Consider the following 17,327-nt stretch of genomic DNA (forward strand, 5'->3'; position numbering starts at 1 on the left):
CACACATTCTCTCTCTCTCTCTCTCTCTCTCTCTCCCTTACCCTGAGACGCCCCTGGGAGTGATCGCGCCCCTCCTTGCAGCGTAGGGCCTGGTGGTCATTACGGAAGGAGGTGCGGCTGGAGTGTTAAGTAGGCACGGGAATTAGGGAGCTAGGGAAGTGCTACTGTGTGTGTGTGTGTGCGTGTGTGTGTGTGTGTGTGTGTGTGTGAGAGAGATAGAGAGAGAGAGAGAGAGAGATGACATGTAGTGGTGTGATAATGTGGTGTGAAGGAGGGTTTGTCTGGTGTAGTGGTATTGGTGGTGTGATAAGGCTCCACTCCCCCCAACACCGTACCTTTGGCTCATCATTAAGAATCTGAAGAAGGAGTTAAGAAGGACTGAAGTTTCTTGAGATAGTGTGTGGAATGCAAGGGTGTGATGGGGGGGGAGGATGTGGGGGTTTGGTGTGTGAGGGAGAGATGTGTGGTGTGGTGTGGGGGAAGGATATGGGGGTGTGGTGTGGTGGGATGTGGGTGTGTGGTGTGGGGGGAAGGATGTGTGGTGTGGTGTGCGGGAAAGATGTGGGGGTTTTGGTTTGGGGAAAGGATGTGGGGGTGTGGTGTGGGGGGAAGGATGTGGGTGTGTGGTGTGGGGGAAGGATGTGGGGGTATGGTGTGGGGGGGGAATGACTTTCGAGGGCTTGGTATTAGTGCACCCTATTTTTCTTGCTGGAATTAGAGTGATGAAGATGATGATGGTGATGATGATGATGATGATGATGATGATGGTGGTGATGATGATGGCGATGTTGATGATGGTGATAATGTTGATGGTGATAATGTTGATGGTGGTAATGATGATAATAATAATAATCATCATAATCATAATAATAATAATAATGAATGGAATATATCCCTCGAGGTAAAGTGGTTATTATTTTTTTAGGTCCAACTAAAGCAGACAGCACTAAATAATCTTTACTTTCCATTTACAAAGCAATTACACTCTTTCTTCCAGTGAATCGCGTAAAAAGGAAGACCATTTATTTCCTTAAAACGAAAAACTCCTCTTTAATTCCAAGGCTTGAAAAAATGGCAAGCGAAATGGTCAGCGAGAAAGAAAAACCCCAGAGCACTTTCAGAGGTGAGAGAGAGAGAGAGAGAGAGAGAGAGAGAGCCCAGAGAGGCGATATTATTTTGATGGGTGGAGAAGGGGGAGGAGGATATGATTGAGGCGGAGGGAGGGTATGACAGGGGGGTATGATTGAGGTGGGGAATGGGGGGAGGGAGGGAGGGAGGTAGATAGATACTGTAGGGAGGAAGGGAGGGAGGGAGGGAAGGCTGGAGAGAGGGAGGGAGGTTGTTAGGGAGGGAGGGAAAGAGGAAGGGAGGGAGGTGACATGATTGAAGTTGGAAGGGTGACATACCTGATACTCGGGAAAGGAATGACGTGAGAGAGAGAGAGAGAGAGAGAATTATTTGTCTGCCTTCCTGAATCACCTCCATTTCTTAGGCCAACATTCACCTTGGTTTAATCTCTCTCTCTCACACACACACACACACACACACAGCACCGATCCAGACACGCTTAAAACACCGTATGTATGTTTGGTTAATCCTGTTTGGCTATGTGCAATTCCTCTTGCTTCTGTGGTCGTCCATTTTGTCCCGTCAGCCCCCTGTAATATGATCTCTTATATTTTTATTCATGGTTCTCTCAGACGATTTTATTCAGCTTTGCAGGAGGGATTTTTTGGACTCACTGGGTTTGTTTGAGGCTTCGTTTTTTTTTTCTCTTTTATACGGGGCAGAGTTTTATATTTATTTTTTTTTATTTTTTTTTTTTTGGGCTCAGGGGAGACTTTATTGAATGGATTGGATGTAACTTTCATTAGCATCTTTACTAATAATCTATCTTTTTTTTTGTACGAGGAAAGCTTATATATTTATTTTCATTATTTTTTATTTTACTCCTGTTAGCCTGTACCAGATGGATTTATTGAGCTCAGGGGAGACTTTATTGGAGGGATTGAATGTAGTCTTCATTAACATCTTTACTAATGGTGTTCTCTCTCCTAGATTGAACGAAATAGTCTGGAAAGAGCTAGTAAAAAATATAAAAAAATGACGTTCTCGGGCTGAATGGATTAAAACAGGATCGTATGTTTGCGTAATACCGTGTGGCTCCATGAAATCCCTCGTGCAGGTCCGTTAATCCACCCTGTACCATATTCTTTTATTCTGACCCCTTCCGCTCGATGACGTTGAGATACCTCCGCCAGGGGAATTGGAGGAGGTTGTGTTTTTACCCGTCTGTCTGTGTGCTGAGATGATGATGATGATGATGATGATGATTATTGATGCTGATGCTGATAATGATGATGATGATTTATGATGATGATACCGATGATGATGATAATGATGATTGATGATGATGATAATTATGTTGATGATGATGTGTTCAGCTTGAGTATTTTCATCTTTAAGGCTTTCTTATTTGTGGAGGTTTTAGAGCAAGTGTACTTTTCTCTCTTCTCTGTTTGACTAAAGCTTCATTTGCAAACCAAGCTCCCGGGTACAGATCCTTCTTTCATTTTTATTTAAGCGTATCAGGCAAGATGATTCATTTCAAGGATTCGAATACCGGCGCCGCGATTCAAGGTCCGTTTCGTAATTGAGGCTGAAGTCGAGAAGCCCCGCGGGTTACGTCACATTCACAGGCAAATCTCACCCTTAGAAGCGAGAGAGAGGCGGGGAATTTTGACTCCTATGCTCCCCTGCCGTAAAGGTTAGAGTTGCTTAGTAGATGTGAGGGTCGAGACGGGTGAGGCTTCGAGACGTTGGTTTCGATTTCTTTTTTGATGGCCGAGTGAGAGAGATGTGGGTGATGGGGCACGGAGGTGTGTGTGTGTGTGTGTGTGTGTGCGTGTGCTCTAAGGGGATGGTGGGATGTGTGTGTGCGGGTAGTGTATATGTGTATGTGTATGTGCGTAGGGGGGTGGATGTGTGTGTGGGGGGGTTGTATGTGTGTATGGGGGGGATGGATGTGTGTGTGAGGGGGGTGAATGTGTGTATGGGGTGTGCATGCGCGTGTGTGGGGGGGTGGATGTGTGTGGGGGGGTGGATGTATGTGTGGTGGGAGTGGATGTGTGTGTGTGTGAGGGTTTTTTTTTTTTAGGCAACCTCTCCACCACCTCATAGATATGCTTTATTATTTTTAGGGAACCTCCCCCTCCACCTCCTAGCTACGCCCTCGCCTCCACAGTAGCGGGGTGACCTGTGGAAACGTGTGTATTGCCTCCCAGGGTACTCATTCATTCATCACCACTATTATCATCATCGTCATCATCATCATCATCATCATCATCATCATCGTCATCATCATCTTCATCATTATTTTCAGTTCATTTTTGTCCATCAGAAGTGTCGGCGCCTGGGTATAGGCAACTTAGTATTGTCCGTTAAGACAAGGGTGACCAGCTTCACTCGCCCCTGAATGGCATTATGTGAGCAATAAACCTCAACCAACCCTCAGACAGAAACCCTTACGGAGCTCCTTGACGCACTGCACCACCAGGCGTTATTGGGTTATGGTTACCACCCAGTGTAGTAAATGGCTTTCTGGGTAACAGATAACCGTATGGATTCTCACGCAGTGTATTCACCTGAAGGCAGCGCTATATCGAGTGAGTGAATGACCGGTACCCCCACCTACCTAGAAATCGTCTCTCACATTTACTCTTTCTCACACTTATTACAGGCTGTTAACGGGTTCATTCTCGCTCTTCTGTATTGGCATTTTATTTATTTATTTTTATTATCGTTGCCCCATATTGTTGTTTCAGATTCTTTTGTTTTTTCCCTGTTTGTTACCGGTATTATTTTTTTTCATTCTTCTTTCAACTCCTCAGATTTTGTATAGGCCTATCTGTTTATTATCATGTCTTTTTGTACTTATCTTCTCACTTTTCCATCCCTATTTTTCCTTTTCCCCGTTTCATTCCTCATTTTCTCTGTTGATTCCATCGCGTCTGTATCGCTATTCTGTATTTCGTCTTCGTTACGTTTGTTTCATCCGACCCTTTTCGGCACTTCATCAACACCAGAGATATCCCTTATTGTTGTATCACCAGGTTCAGCTGCAATATGAACCCAGTGGACTGCAGGTTGACGTTGCACCTTTCTTGCAGCCCACTATCCTCCTTCTGGGGGCTATGGAGGGAGTTGAAGGGTGTTTGTATAACCAGGCAGCGAAGCCACCCGGTCATATCGGTCCCACCACGTGAAGGCGTCCCTCTCCAGCACACCTCTAAACATGATAAACGTTGCTTTACAGTCCTAATACTGTTGTGGACTATTTTTCTTAACTAAAATCGTCTGCTAGTAGCCGTCATAAGCCTGCTGTACATACAAGACAATGTACACCATCGCCCTGGAAAGGTTAACGTGCAGGCTGGATATAATATGTATTCTTCATCCGTCTGTCGGGTCTTGTAGGCTGTATATAGGCAATATGTGTGTGCCGGTGAAGCAAATGCTAGTTAAGTAACATGTATGTATATATGAAAAATTAGTATGTGCCGATGAAATTGTTTTTAATATTAAAAGAAGAACTTGTGACAGTGAGGTAGTAAAGATTAGGAGGGAAGAGGGGAGGCAGGAGGTTATGTGACCTGTTCTTCACTCTTATCCACTTCTCTAAGTGAACATCGAGCTTTTCCCGTCTCCATCCTTCTCCTCCTTGGCGAGCTTTCCCCGCCCTTCCCTCCTTCCCACAGGAGTAAAGCGTTCCTTTTCCATGTCCACCTTCTTTTTTCCCCTACGGATTGGATCTTCCTCCTTCCGCTTCCCGTTAGCAGGAGGAGGTGCTGGTTTGGGGGGTGTCCTGGGCCTCAGGTGTCTACCGTGGGGACGAAAATCAGGTGTGGTGACCAGGTAATGGAGCGAGGGTCGCTCTGATGGGTCTTGAGACGCCGCCATCTTGAGCCAGGTCATGAGGGCCGGAGGAGGTGGGGCGAGGCGGAATACGTCCACCAGCCAGGCGTACACATGACCCAGGCTGTAGATGTCGCTCTCAGGCTGGCTGCACTCCCCGTTCCTCACCTCGGGCGCCATCCAAAACCGCCGGTGCCAGGTCTCTTCGTCCAGTTTCTGCGGGAATGCTGGTCTGCCCCAGCACTCCGTGGCCAGGCTGTACCCCACGATGGTCACCTGCAAGAGGCCGTGGTCGCCGCGCTGCAGGCAGATATTCTTGGGCTTGAGGTCATTGTGGCTGATACCCAGGGTGATGGCCTGACTGACGGTGGTGGACAGCTGCGACATCACCTCAATAACATTCTCAGGCGTGGCTTCTTCGGGGTGCTCGGCGAAGTAGGCGCCCAGGCGGTCCCCGGCGTACTCGGTGATAAGGACGTCCATCCTGGGGCACACTGCCACCAGCCGCTGCACCCCGGGCACGTCCTGTAGGCGGATGAGGCAGCACACCTCGCGTAGCAGAGCGATCGAGTCAGGGCGCTGGTGCATTGTCCACCACTTGCCCGGGGCCTTCACGAGCCAGCACTCCGCCTCCCTCCTGCCGGCGGTGCTGAAGGGAGTGAGGTGGAAGCTGCCCAACTCAGCCAACATGGCGTTCTCATCAAGCAACACCCTCACGCCCGCCAGCCTACACACACGCACCAGGCGTCTCTCGACCTTTGCGGCGGACATTTTTTCCCCTAATTTTTTGTAAGTTTAGGAGCGCCTCTCAGGAGTAGCGTGATTGAGGCAGGTACTGGCTCAAAGGTCGAGGAAAATGGGATGATGAGAACATGATCAATGCAGGGGCTTGGGGGATGAGGGTGTTTTTGGAGGCTGAGGGTGTGTTTGGAAGCTGAGGGTGTGTTTGGAGGTTGAGTGTATGTTTGGAGGCTGAGGGTGTAGTTGGAGGTTGAGGGTGTGTTTGGAGGTTGAGGATGTGTTTGAAGGCTGAGGGTGTTTTTGGAGGTTGAGGGTGTGTTTGGAGGTTGAGGGTGTGTTTGGAGATCGAGGGGGGCTGTTTGGAGATTGAGGGTACGTTTGCAGGTCGAGGGGGTGTTTGGAGGTCGTTTTGCAACTTATTTCTCGTGGCTCAGTGGCTGAAAAGGATTTGTTATGGCTCTTTATCCTCTCCACAGCACTTCTTCGTGACTAGCACCATTGTCTAGCGTTGGTATCCCCTTATACCTCAGTACTCAAGATGGAGAGATGAGAATTTTACGCCGATACTCCTCGCTTTAACTAGATGGAAGTGCTAGACTGAAACGCAAGTCACGAAGAAGTTCCCTAGGTAGGATGTAGAGCCGTAGCATTGTCTTTTTCTGCCACTTAGCTACGGGAAATAAGGTATAAAAACAAAGGAATCTCGCCAGGTTGAAGTGACTGGCCTATAGATTGAGATATTCTTTCTTTGGCAGCGTATTCCTGTTCGCTTAGTGGCAGAATAACACAGTAGTATCCCATGAACACTTCCCTCTCCACTGCCTGTGCTCTCGTGAATCCGTATATTTATAAAGGAGAAAGTCTGTCTGTCTGTCTCCTTGTATGTGTGTGCGTGTGTGTGTGTGTGTGTGTGTGTGTGTGTGTGTGTGTGTGTGTGTGTACTGATATTTGTTTTTAGCTGTCTTGCCTTCTGACATGTGTGGTTCTGCTCCTTTGCCCTGCCTATTGCAAAGCGCCCTCTTGGAATTATTCTCTCTCTCTCTCTCTCTTTCTCTCTCTCTCTCGGGTATTTAATTATTCCATTATTCCCCTCATTAGAGAAGTTACCCGACTTATAAAACTTTCCGTCTATTTGCATGAGAGAGAGAGAGAGAGAGAGAGAGAGAGAGAGAGAGAGAGAGAGAGAGAGAGAGAGAGAGAGAGAGAGCCAGAGCCAGAGTCGAGTTTGAGTGAGGATGAGAGAGAGAGCGAGTGAGGGAGTGAGCGAAAGGTTATTATGGCACTGTGTTGTATTAGTTGTGTAGTTGTGGTAGTTGTGGTAGTATTGAGGGAGTTGTACTTATAGTTGTGGTTGTTGTGGTAGTGGTAGTAGTTATCTAGGATGTGTTTGTAGTAGTAGTAGTGGCATGTGCTGTTGCTGTTATTTATTTATTACATCGCGAGACCATTCCCAAGTTGAAAAATAATAATCTGAAGGAAAGAAGAAAGGAAAGAAAAGACACAAATGCATCCTCGTACTGAAGTGAATAAATGGTGGGGATATAGTGTGTTTAGCCATCCGAAGATATTGCATTTATTAACCGTATTGTTTTTCCCTCCTTTATGGTGTGTTAAAAGCCCCAGGGAAGCGGCCTATCACCTTTACCTGAGTCTTAATTAGGACCAGGTGTTCCGTCATACAGGTGCCACTCTCTGTATTGTGTAAGTTCTCCCTCAAAATACCATTCCATTAATGCTGTGTTCTCTTTGTTGATCCTTCTCACCCCATCTCTTCTAGTGTAGTAGTAATATTAGTAGGAGTAGCAGCAGTAGTAGTAGTAGTAGTAGTAGCCCCAGTTTCATCTGAAACGTGAAGATTGTGGACCGTAGACTGAACTTGGTCTCTCGCAGTCCGCCATCCTTTTAGGGGGATAGGGAGGAAGTGTAGGAAGTGTATTGACGTATAACCGGGCAGTGGAGCCGCCTGGTAATATTAGTGCCACCTCGTGAAGGCGCCCCATTCCAGCACCTCTTAGATGGCAGATAACCCCTTCAGTCCTATGACGCATTTTCCTTGATGTTCTTGCTAATTATGGATGATTATCAGTTTAGTGGAGACGTCTGGAAACTCTCTCTCTCTCTCTCTCTCTCTCTCTCTCTCTTTCTCTGCTAAGTTGAATAAAGTCGTCTGGCAGCAGCAGGAGTAGAATATAATCGCGTCATTGGTCGGAAGAGGCTAAGGTTGGAATGATGTGGGTGGTGATGATGATGATGATTATGATGGTGGACGGAAAATTGGAGGGGAAGAAGTTCGACCAAAAAAATAAAAAAAGGAAAAAGGAGGAGAGGGGAAGAGACAACACAACCTATTTCTGTGACTATTAGAGAGAGAGAGAGAGAGAGAGAGAGAGAGAGAGAGAAAAAAAAAACAAATTAATTGCTTGTAATGGCTGTGTATGCAGTTTTTTTTTTTTTGTGTGTACGTATTTATTTATTTTTTGGTACATCAACAGTCTACGTGCTTTCCAGGTCCCTAATTAATTTCTTTCTTTTCTCTCCCCACAGAACCTCAAAAACCAGATCATGACCTCAAACGTGTGGGTGGAACAGGTAAGTTGATTAGTTTTGTTGTTTATTTCTGTATGGAAGGAAGTTCAAGGTATTTATGTGTGTGTGTGTGTGTGTGTGTGTGTGTGTGTGTGTTTTAATAAGCTTTTCTTCTTATAATTTTGGTCTCTTAGTTATACCGGCTTTTTTTTTATCATCGTCACTATCTCATTTTAATAGAATATGGTCACCGTCTCTCTCTCTCTCTCTCTCTCTCTCTCTCTCTCTCTCTCTATCTATCTATCTATCTATCTATCTATCTCTATCTCAGTCTGAGCTGAATAAAATCGTCTGGACGCATCAAGAGGGTGATCTGTAAATAGCGCTTCACTAGAAACTCACTTTTGTTGGGAATGGCACTGTCTGCTGGTGTGGTCGTTAGTGTGGCAGTGGGGTTAGGAAACGAAACATGATACTGGAAGAAGAGGATGGCTGAAAGAAGGAAGAGGAAGGAAAGGAAGAAGGAAGAGGAGGGAAGAGGAAAGAACAGGAGGGAAGAAAGAAGGAAGAGGAAGGCAAGAAGAAGGAATAGGAAGGGAAGGAAGAAGGAAGAGGAGGGAAGGAAGAGGAAATGAAGAAAAGAAAGAGGAAGGGAAGAAGGAAGAGGAAGGGAAGGAAGAAGGAAGAGGAAGGGAAGAAGAAGTAGGAGGAAGGGAAGGAAGAAGAGGAAGGGAAGAAGAGGGAAGAGGAAGGGAAGAACATGGAAGAGGGGAGGGGAAGAGAATAGGGTGGTGGAAATCAGGACTAAGTGTAAGGAAATCATCAGAGCCACTTGGAGTCCGACTCTTCCGCTGTCTTGTTGCCATGACAACGAGTGACGATACCAGACTCCTGTGTTCATAAGTGACGTCACTGGCTCCAACCATCGACTCTGACGACGCTGTGCTAATTTGAGGTGACTGCAGTGAGAGACAGACCCTAAGTGGATTAATGTTACCAAGGAAAACATTTGCTTCGCTGGGTGGCAACCATATAACCAGATGATGAGGCTTAGTAGGTTCAGGCACTTCGACTGGTGGAGTGTTTGTGTTACATATGGACTACTCTATGTATTTAGTAACATAATTTGCTTGAGCACCGTACGGGGTGATGAAAACCTGCACTATATAAAATTAATCGCCGGGGAAGAGGAAACACGAAGCCTCCCGCGGATACCTACAAAGTGACCCTCTCCCCCACCCCGTTGCCATGACAACCGATGACGCCGCGACTCACGTGTTTACATCAGTGACGTCACCTCCGCTCGCCCAGCTTCAAAGGGAGAGAGAGCGTGATTTCCAGTCCTGCCACAGGAGGACACGGCAGCGGGTAATTATTCGGCGTTGTGTGTGTGTGTGTGTGTGTGTGTGTGTGTGTGTGTGTGTGTGTGTGCTAAATATTAATGTAGTTAATATTTTCCTGTTAGGTAATTGTTCTGATCATTCTCAGGCATTGAAGGTGTTTTTTTTTCTTCCCAGCATGACTCGTGTTTGGCTAAAAATATAAGCGTGTTTGTTTTTGATTAGCAGATAATTAACTTGATTTATTCTGATTGTTAGTGGTCTCCATTGCTAAAGGAAAAAAACGGAAAAACAAGGCAATGCGTGTTTCTATCCTGTGTGTGTGTGTGTGTGTGTGTGTGTGTGTGTGTGTGTGACGATTGTATCAGTGAGGAGGTATAGGGACGGTGTTGTTTTGTGTTTGTTTTTTTTCTTCAAGCGCTACAAAGGCGGTGTGTGTTTGTGGTGTAGTTTTTTCCTTGCCTCTACACTTATTTCTGTATCCCACCCCGTCTGTGGAATGGCCTAGAGAGGATTTGTGTATTTGTTTTATTTATCGCGTGTAACAAGAGAAGTTCAGTTTTATTGTTCCATCTCGATCTAAAAATAAAAACAGTGAGGATTGCGTTTGTTTTCTTGCACATGGCATTTGTTGTTGTTGTTGTTGTTGTTATTGTTGTTGTTTCTTGGGTATGGCTTGTGGGTTGTTTGGCATGTTTGTTGTCTTGTTTTTTTTCGTGTATGGCATTTTTTGTTGTTTTTTTTGTGTATGGCATTTTTTATCTGTTTTTCATTTTTTGTTGTTTTCTTGTTTGGTATTTTTTCTTTGGCATTTTTTTTTGGTTTTGTTTGACATTCTCTTTTCTTGTCTATGGCATTTTTGTTGTTGTTTTCTCATGTATGGGATTTTTTTGTTTCCCTGTTTGGCATTCTTTGTTTTTTCTTGTTTATCATTTCTGTTTGTTTGGTCAAGCTTTTCGTCCTTTTGCAGCTTATTTCACGTATCTCAGTGGCGGACAGAAATAGTACCCTGGTCCCTTTTTTCCTTTTCATAGCACTTTTTCGTGACTAGCATCATATTCTGGTGTTAATCTGTTGCCACTCCTCAGCATTCAAGATGGAGAGGTGGCAGTTTTAGTCCAAGTTAAAGCGAAAGGAGTTTAGTTTGACCAGCTGACATCAGAGGATCGTGTGTGCAAAAATGTTTTCGTATTCATCAAAGTCTGAAAAGCTGTACAAAAAGGAAGAAGGGAAGTATAAGGAAGAGGAAGGAAGAAGGAGGAGGAAAGGAAAAAGAAAGGAGAGGAAGGGAAGAAGGGGAGGGGAAGAAGAGGAAGGGAAGAAGGAAGGATGGAGAAGGAAAGGAAGATGGAAGAGGAAAGGAAGACAGAAGGAAGGAGAAGGAAAGGAAGAAGGAAGAGGAAAGGAAGAAAGAAGGAAGGAGAAGGAAGAGGAAAGAAAGAATGAAGGAAGGAGGAGGAGAGGGAGAAAAGGAAGAGGAGGGAAAAAAGAAAAATGTCGTACTCCATCTCTCCCCAGTCCCTCTCTTTCAGTCGCGTCGTAGGGAATCAAAAGATACAGAGCAGCAAGATAGTAGAGCTGTAGTTTTCACCTGAGGGAACTGGCCCACTCACACAAGCTTTATAGAGCCTTGGCGATGTGAAATTGATGAGCTTTTAGTTATAAGATCGGTTCGCCTTTACTAACATTTCAGTCGATCTTCCACTCTTACTCTTTATTTTTTTTTATTTTTTTTTTACTTCCTCGGGCTTCCTCCTCCATCTCCTTCACTCATTTTTCTTATCCCCCATTTTTTCTTGTTTTTTTTCGTCTTTTTTTTTTTGGCGCACACCAATCAAAAGGCCTCTATTTTTTTCCTTAGTCCCCCCCAGTTAATGGCCTGAAGATTTAAGAGGGGAAAATATATATAAAAAAGACACCTTCCATACCCCTCTCCTTCCCTCCTCCCCTTTTCCTTCCTTCCCCTCTTCCCCCTCCACTTCTTCCCTCCTTCCCTCTTCCCTCCCTCCCTCCTTCTTCCCTCCCTTCTCCCACCTCTCTCTAGGCTCCTCCCACCGTTCCCACCTCCCACTTTCCTCTTCCTCTTCCTTCATACTTCTTCACTCCTTCCCCTCCCTCCTCCTCCCTCCTCCTCCTTCACTACTTCCCCTCCCTCTTCCTTCCTCACTTGTAATCATGCTGAAAGGGTTAAATTAATACGATGATATTTACTTATTTCTTCTCAACTCCCTTCCATTTTTCTCAGCTTAGAAGAGACGTAAGAAAAATGTGAGATAATTGTCGCCATCATCATCTTCATTTTTGTCTCTTATTTACTTATTTTTTTATTTATTTTTTATTTATTTTTTTTTTTTTTGCTAAATAGTGGGCAATTTTACTAACTTTAGAGGAGACTAGGGTTCGTAATCTCGTCGGGTAAGGAGGCTCCCTAACACATCCTTAGCGATTTATTTTTTTGGTATGGGTGGTTAATATCATCTTGTACGTTTCTTATGCAGAGTATGGCGATATTGGAAGGAATTATGTAACACTGAATAATACAGTAAGATGCAGTAAACAAAACAAATCGCTTAGGAAAAGGTATTGGGTGAGGGGGCGAGAGATTTAGTGTTAAAATCTAGCATGATGGTGCTAGAGAGGGAGCCTTCACGTGGTGGCATTGATATAACCTGGCGGCGCTACTGCCTGGTTATGCAAACGTCCCTCAACTACTTCCTTATCCCCCGAAAGGAAGAGAACTGCAAGAGGAGGACAGCTTAACCCTGCAGTCAATCGAGTTTACTTGTCATATGAGCCTGTGACAACAAGAATAAGAACAACAACAACAACAATAACAACAACAACAACAGCAAAATAACACATCAACAACAGCACAATAACAAAACAACAAAATAACAATAATGATGTCTTTATATTTTTCCTCAGTTATTTTACCCATGTCGTCGGGGGGGGGGAGGGGTACTCGTAGTGAAGGGGTAAAAACAGAGGGGAAGGCGATGGGGTGGGCGGGGTTGGATTCTGTTGTTTTCTGTTGTTTTGAGCCTCCTGGTTTTTGCCTCTCTCTCTCTCTCTCTCTCTCTCTCTCTCTCTCTCTCTCTCTCTCTCTCTCTCTCTCTCGCTCTCTTTTGCCTCCTCTCATCTCTCTCTTCCCAATTCCCTTCCTCTCTCTCATTTCCCTCCATACTCTGTCTCATTTCCCCTCTTTCTAATATTCCCCCCTCCTCTCTCTCTCTCTCTCTCTCTCTCTCTCACTCTCACTCTTCCCTGCAGCCAGCAATCAGAGTGTGAAAAACTGCCTTTGCGCTGCGTTGGGGAAGTGAAATGTGGAGGACAGGCACCGTAGAGTTTTCTGTGATGGGAACGTGATGAGGATGAGTTGGGAAGTGAAATTCTGAAGGCTTGGATTGTAAAGCTTCCTGTAATGGGTAGTAGGTTAGGTTAGGTTAGGTTAGGCCAGGCTAGGTTAGGTTAGGATAGAATAGGTTAGGGAGTGAAATGCAGGTGTTCGAGGTGAGATTAGGTGAGAGTTAAGTTGATCCCATACTGACTGCACTCTCTAATCTTGAGATAGTTAAACGATTCCTTGATAAATTGATTCCTCTGCTTATAAGACAGCTCAGAAACACATAGCATCTTACGTGGATCTTCAGGTAATCTTAAGGTGTTGGTCTTTACGTTGCTGTTTCGTTTTTTGTTTCTTGTTATCAGATTAATGTTATAGTACCTCTCTCTCTCTCTCTCTCTCTCTCTCTCTCTCTCTCTCAGCCAATAATTCCTTGATTACCTGCCTGTGCTGCCTTGAATGATGAGGAAGGGTGCAAAGGAAGGGAAAAGGACGAACACTATTGAAACGGGTATTGGGAGAAAGAAAAATGAACGAAATTAAGGGACACAGTTGATGAATGAATAGAGAGAGGAAGAGAAAAAGTAAGTAATCTGATGTGTGTGTGTGTGTGTGTGTGTGTGTGTGTGAGAGAGAGAGAGAGAGAGAGAGAGAGAGAGAGAGAGAGAGAGAGAGAGAGAGAGGCTCAAAGGAACGAACATTTTATCGAAGTAGCTGATGGTGGAGAAAGAGAGAGAGAGAGAGAGAGAGAGAGAGAGAGAGAGAGAGAGACTCACAGGAACCAACATTATATCGAAATATCCGACAAAGTAAAATGGAAGGATGTAAAAATATGGAAGTCGAGTGAAAAGAAGGCAGGATAAAAGAGGACGTAAAGAGGAAATGGAGAGGAAACGATGAGAGAGAGAGAGAGAGAGAGAGAGAGAGAGAGAGGATGAGTGGGGTAGAGGGAAGAATGTTGGAGGAGAAGGAATGAAGGGTTGCTCAAATATCCTCTTCTCTTTCTTCTTCACTTAAAAATTATTCTCAAGTAGGGAGTCTGTATACCGTATGAACCTTTTGACACGAGTGGGTATGCATGGTTACACACACACACACACACACACACACACACACACACACACACACACACACACACACACACACACACACACACACACACACACACACACACACACACACACACACACACACACACCATCATCATCATCATCAGCCGATTGGACACCACCATTTCCTAAGTAATATCGACCTGGGTGGTGTGTGTAGAGGAGAGGTTGGCGAGAGAAAGCAATTAGCGAAGCCCTGAAGGTATACACACACACACACACACACCTCTCTCTCTCTCTCTCCAAACCTCTGCCTCTATTTTCTTAACACCCTTACTCCTTTTCGCCCATTTTCCCCCTGACAGTACCTACTGGAGAGAGAGAGAGAGAGAGAGAGAGAGAGAGAGGTGGGGGACGAGAGCAAGGTGGGGTCTGACAGGTGGAGATCAATTAGCCCCACACACTGGCCCACACCTGTATTAATTACCTGGCTGGGAACACACGCACACAGGTGTGTGTGTGTGTGTGTGTGTGTGTGTGTGTGTGTGTGTGAGAGAGAGAGAGAGAGAGAGAGAGAGAGAGAGAGAGCCAGGTAGATCAAACGCGGCGAGTCAGTTAATCAAGTCTGTTTGGCCTTGTAGTTAGTCAGATGAGAGAGAGTGAATGCATGAATGAAGGATTGAAGTAGACTGGGATGGAAGGGTGAGGAATGTTGGAGAGATGAGAAGGATGGAGAGATGAGGAAGAAAGGAGGGAAGGGAAGGAAGGAGAGCTGTGATGGAGGAGGATGAGGAAGGAAAATTGAGGGGAGTAGTATATCAGAAAGAAGACGCATTCGACTTTTACGAGGGAGGGAAGTGGAGTACGTGCTTTAGGAAGGCATAATTTAACCCTTAACTTCTAGGCCTTCATAGTTCTCATTGCCGGGGCTAAATATTGTAGTTTGAAGGAATGACTGGATGAAAAAAAAAATGATAGGGGATAAGCAACTGAGTTAAATAGAATGAGGAAAGTACGTGTGACAAGCTGGAGCATAGGTACAACAGGTAATAATAATATGAGGGACGTGGAAGGTAGTGACTGGTAGTAGGTGAGGCATGGACCATAAGTGTAAAGCCAAGAGGGGAAAGTAGGTGCCTAAATAAGTTACCCCCTGTGTGCATGTAGTGTTATTTCAGAAGACAGAAAATTAAAGGAATGCTGTATATATATATGGTTTGATCAAGTGGAATACAAGGAGAAAGAGAGAGTTGTTCAGTTACGTGATTGTGAGGCTGATGGTGTTGAAAATGGCAGTCAAGATGTGTTTGGATGAGTGGTTGCTAAAAATGAATTAATGAGGATGATTTAGGGGACAGGGATTATAACTGTGTTAAGGAAAAGTGATAATCCAACAATGAACTGGGATATTGACATCAAGTAAAGTTAGAGAGAGAAGTCTAGTAAATTTAGAGAGAGATTAGGGGGGAAAGAAGAGACAGATGTGCCAGGAAAAGGGTAAATGAAAGTATTTGATGTTGCGGCCACCCAGAATCACCTCTTAGGGTCGGAGTCAGGACAGAGGTGGGGAATGGATGGATTTCATTTCCTTGGTGCTGAGGGTGTCGGTGGGGTAGAGCGGTGGTGGCGGGGACTGTGGTGGTGAGAATTGTGGTGGTGGAGGTTGTGGTGGTGAATATTCTCAGTTCCTATATTTCCGTCTTCGTTCTTGGTTTTTTCTTTTACCCAGTGACTGCATCATTAGAGTTTTTTATATTTATTTATTTTTTTGTCATGCTCTCTGGACCCAACCATACCCCATCCTCATGTGGGAAAGAGGTGTGGACGATAATGATGATGATGATAGATATGATGACGATGGTGATGATGGTGATGATGATGATGTCTTTGTTGTTGTTGATGATAATGTCGATGTTGTTGCTGATGAAGACGATGATGATGATGATGATGATGATGTTGTTGAAGATGATGATGATGTCTGTTGTTGATGATGATGATAATGATGATGATGATGATGATGATGATGGTATTTTCCTCCCCCCTCTCTGGGCATGTAAAGGGAAATGATCCAGTATACGTAATAGCCAATCAGTGTGGCTAAATGGACAAGGGCTTAACTTTTGTGCCCCCCCACCCCTGTCTCTCACTCTCCAGGGGAACATATTTTACTGCATTACCAACTTTTTTTTATAACACTGTGCTCTCGGCCAGATGCTTTGATTGTTATGTTAAGCAGTTATGGATTGGAAAGTCGCCAGTTTGGTAGTAGTAGTTGTAGTAGTCTCTTTTAATGAGAAGTAATTATCGTCCTTTTTTTTAATTGTACCCCTAATTGTTTTGTAGTGTGTTTAAGGTTTCACAAGGCTGTTTACGTTAGTCAAAAACTAAACACAATTCCAAGGTTTCCTGGCAGCCATATCAGTTGAAGTAGTTGTAGTTTAGGTGGTGTAGTAGTTGTTGTTGGTGTTGTAGTTGCTGTTGGAGTTACAGTAATTGTTGTAGTAATTGTAGTTGTTGTTGTTGAAGTAAGCTGTTTTACTGGTTCAACTGATGTGTCCCTGATGCTTGGGTCAACTGCCAGCTTAGGGTTGACCTCTTTTCACCTCACTGACCTTACTCTTAACCTTGACCTTAGACCCGTGACCTTCATTATCGAACCTGACTTAGACATGCCAGACGAGTAGCCACCGACCCCCGAAATAAATAAATAAATAAATAAATAAATAAGGCTTCCTGTTTATAGTTTTTAGGAGTCAGAACCGGAACACATGGACAGAGAGAGAGAGAGAGAGAGAGCGAGAGAGAGAGACGCAAAAAAAATATATTACCCGGTGTCTGCTTTGTACGCGGGCGGGAACAATGACTATCATCATCATCATCACCCTCCTTCTCCTCCTCCTCCTCCTGCTCATCATCATCATCATCATCATCATCGTCAATGTCATCACAATCTCCATCCTCCTCCTACTCATCATCTGATTCATCATCATCATCATCATCACCCAACTTCTCGTTAGTGATAATGGGTGCAATTATCGTTACTCAAATTTAATAACTCATTATCCCCAAGAGTGTTAGGTTATTGACTGTCTAATATCGAGGCGTTCACATGCAGTAGCCTCCCCTCAGCTCTCAACAGGCAGTATTCAGCCCTGGAGGATTCTATTGAGCCCCGGAGCTTAATGCTGAACCCCGGAACTTAACCATGAACTCGGCAACATTGAGCCCCGTAAGTTGCCATGAAGCAGTCCGTGAGAGAGAGAGAGAGAGAGAGAGAGAGAGAGAGAGAGAGAGAGGCTGGTAATGAGCTGCCCCCCGTTTGCCCAGGAGGAGTAATAAAGTTAAGGCCTTGCACACCCACCAGTTTTAATGAGTTACCCCTCCATCCATGCACCCGTTTTCTTTCTTTTATTG

The 17,327-nt window shown here is 44.8% G+C and overlaps 1 protein-coding gene across 1 annotated transcript in view; it reads left to right on the forward strand.

The window, feature by feature from the left end:
- Positions 1 to 17,327, forward strand: part of LOC145417862 (acetylcholine receptor subunit beta-like 2) — a 359,174-nt gene that overhangs the window by 115,028 nt on the left and 226,819 nt on the right. The window contains exon 3 of the mRNA XM_080286481.1: positions 8,200 to 8,244. Within this exon, the coding sequence (XP_080142607.1) occupies positions 8,200 to 8,244 (45 nt within the window). The remainder of the gene's footprint in view (positions 1 to 8,199; positions 8,245 to 17,327) is intronic.

The sequence above is a fragment of the Coenobita brevimanus genome, chromosome 111 (assembly GCF_032717465.1).
Source record: "Coenobita brevimanus isolate Jiangsu-jjx chromosome 111, ASM3271746v2, whole genome shotgun sequence".
In the NCBI taxonomy this organism is placed as follows: Eukaryota; Metazoa; Arthropoda; class Malacostraca; order Decapoda; family Coenobitidae; genus Coenobita; species Coenobita brevimanus.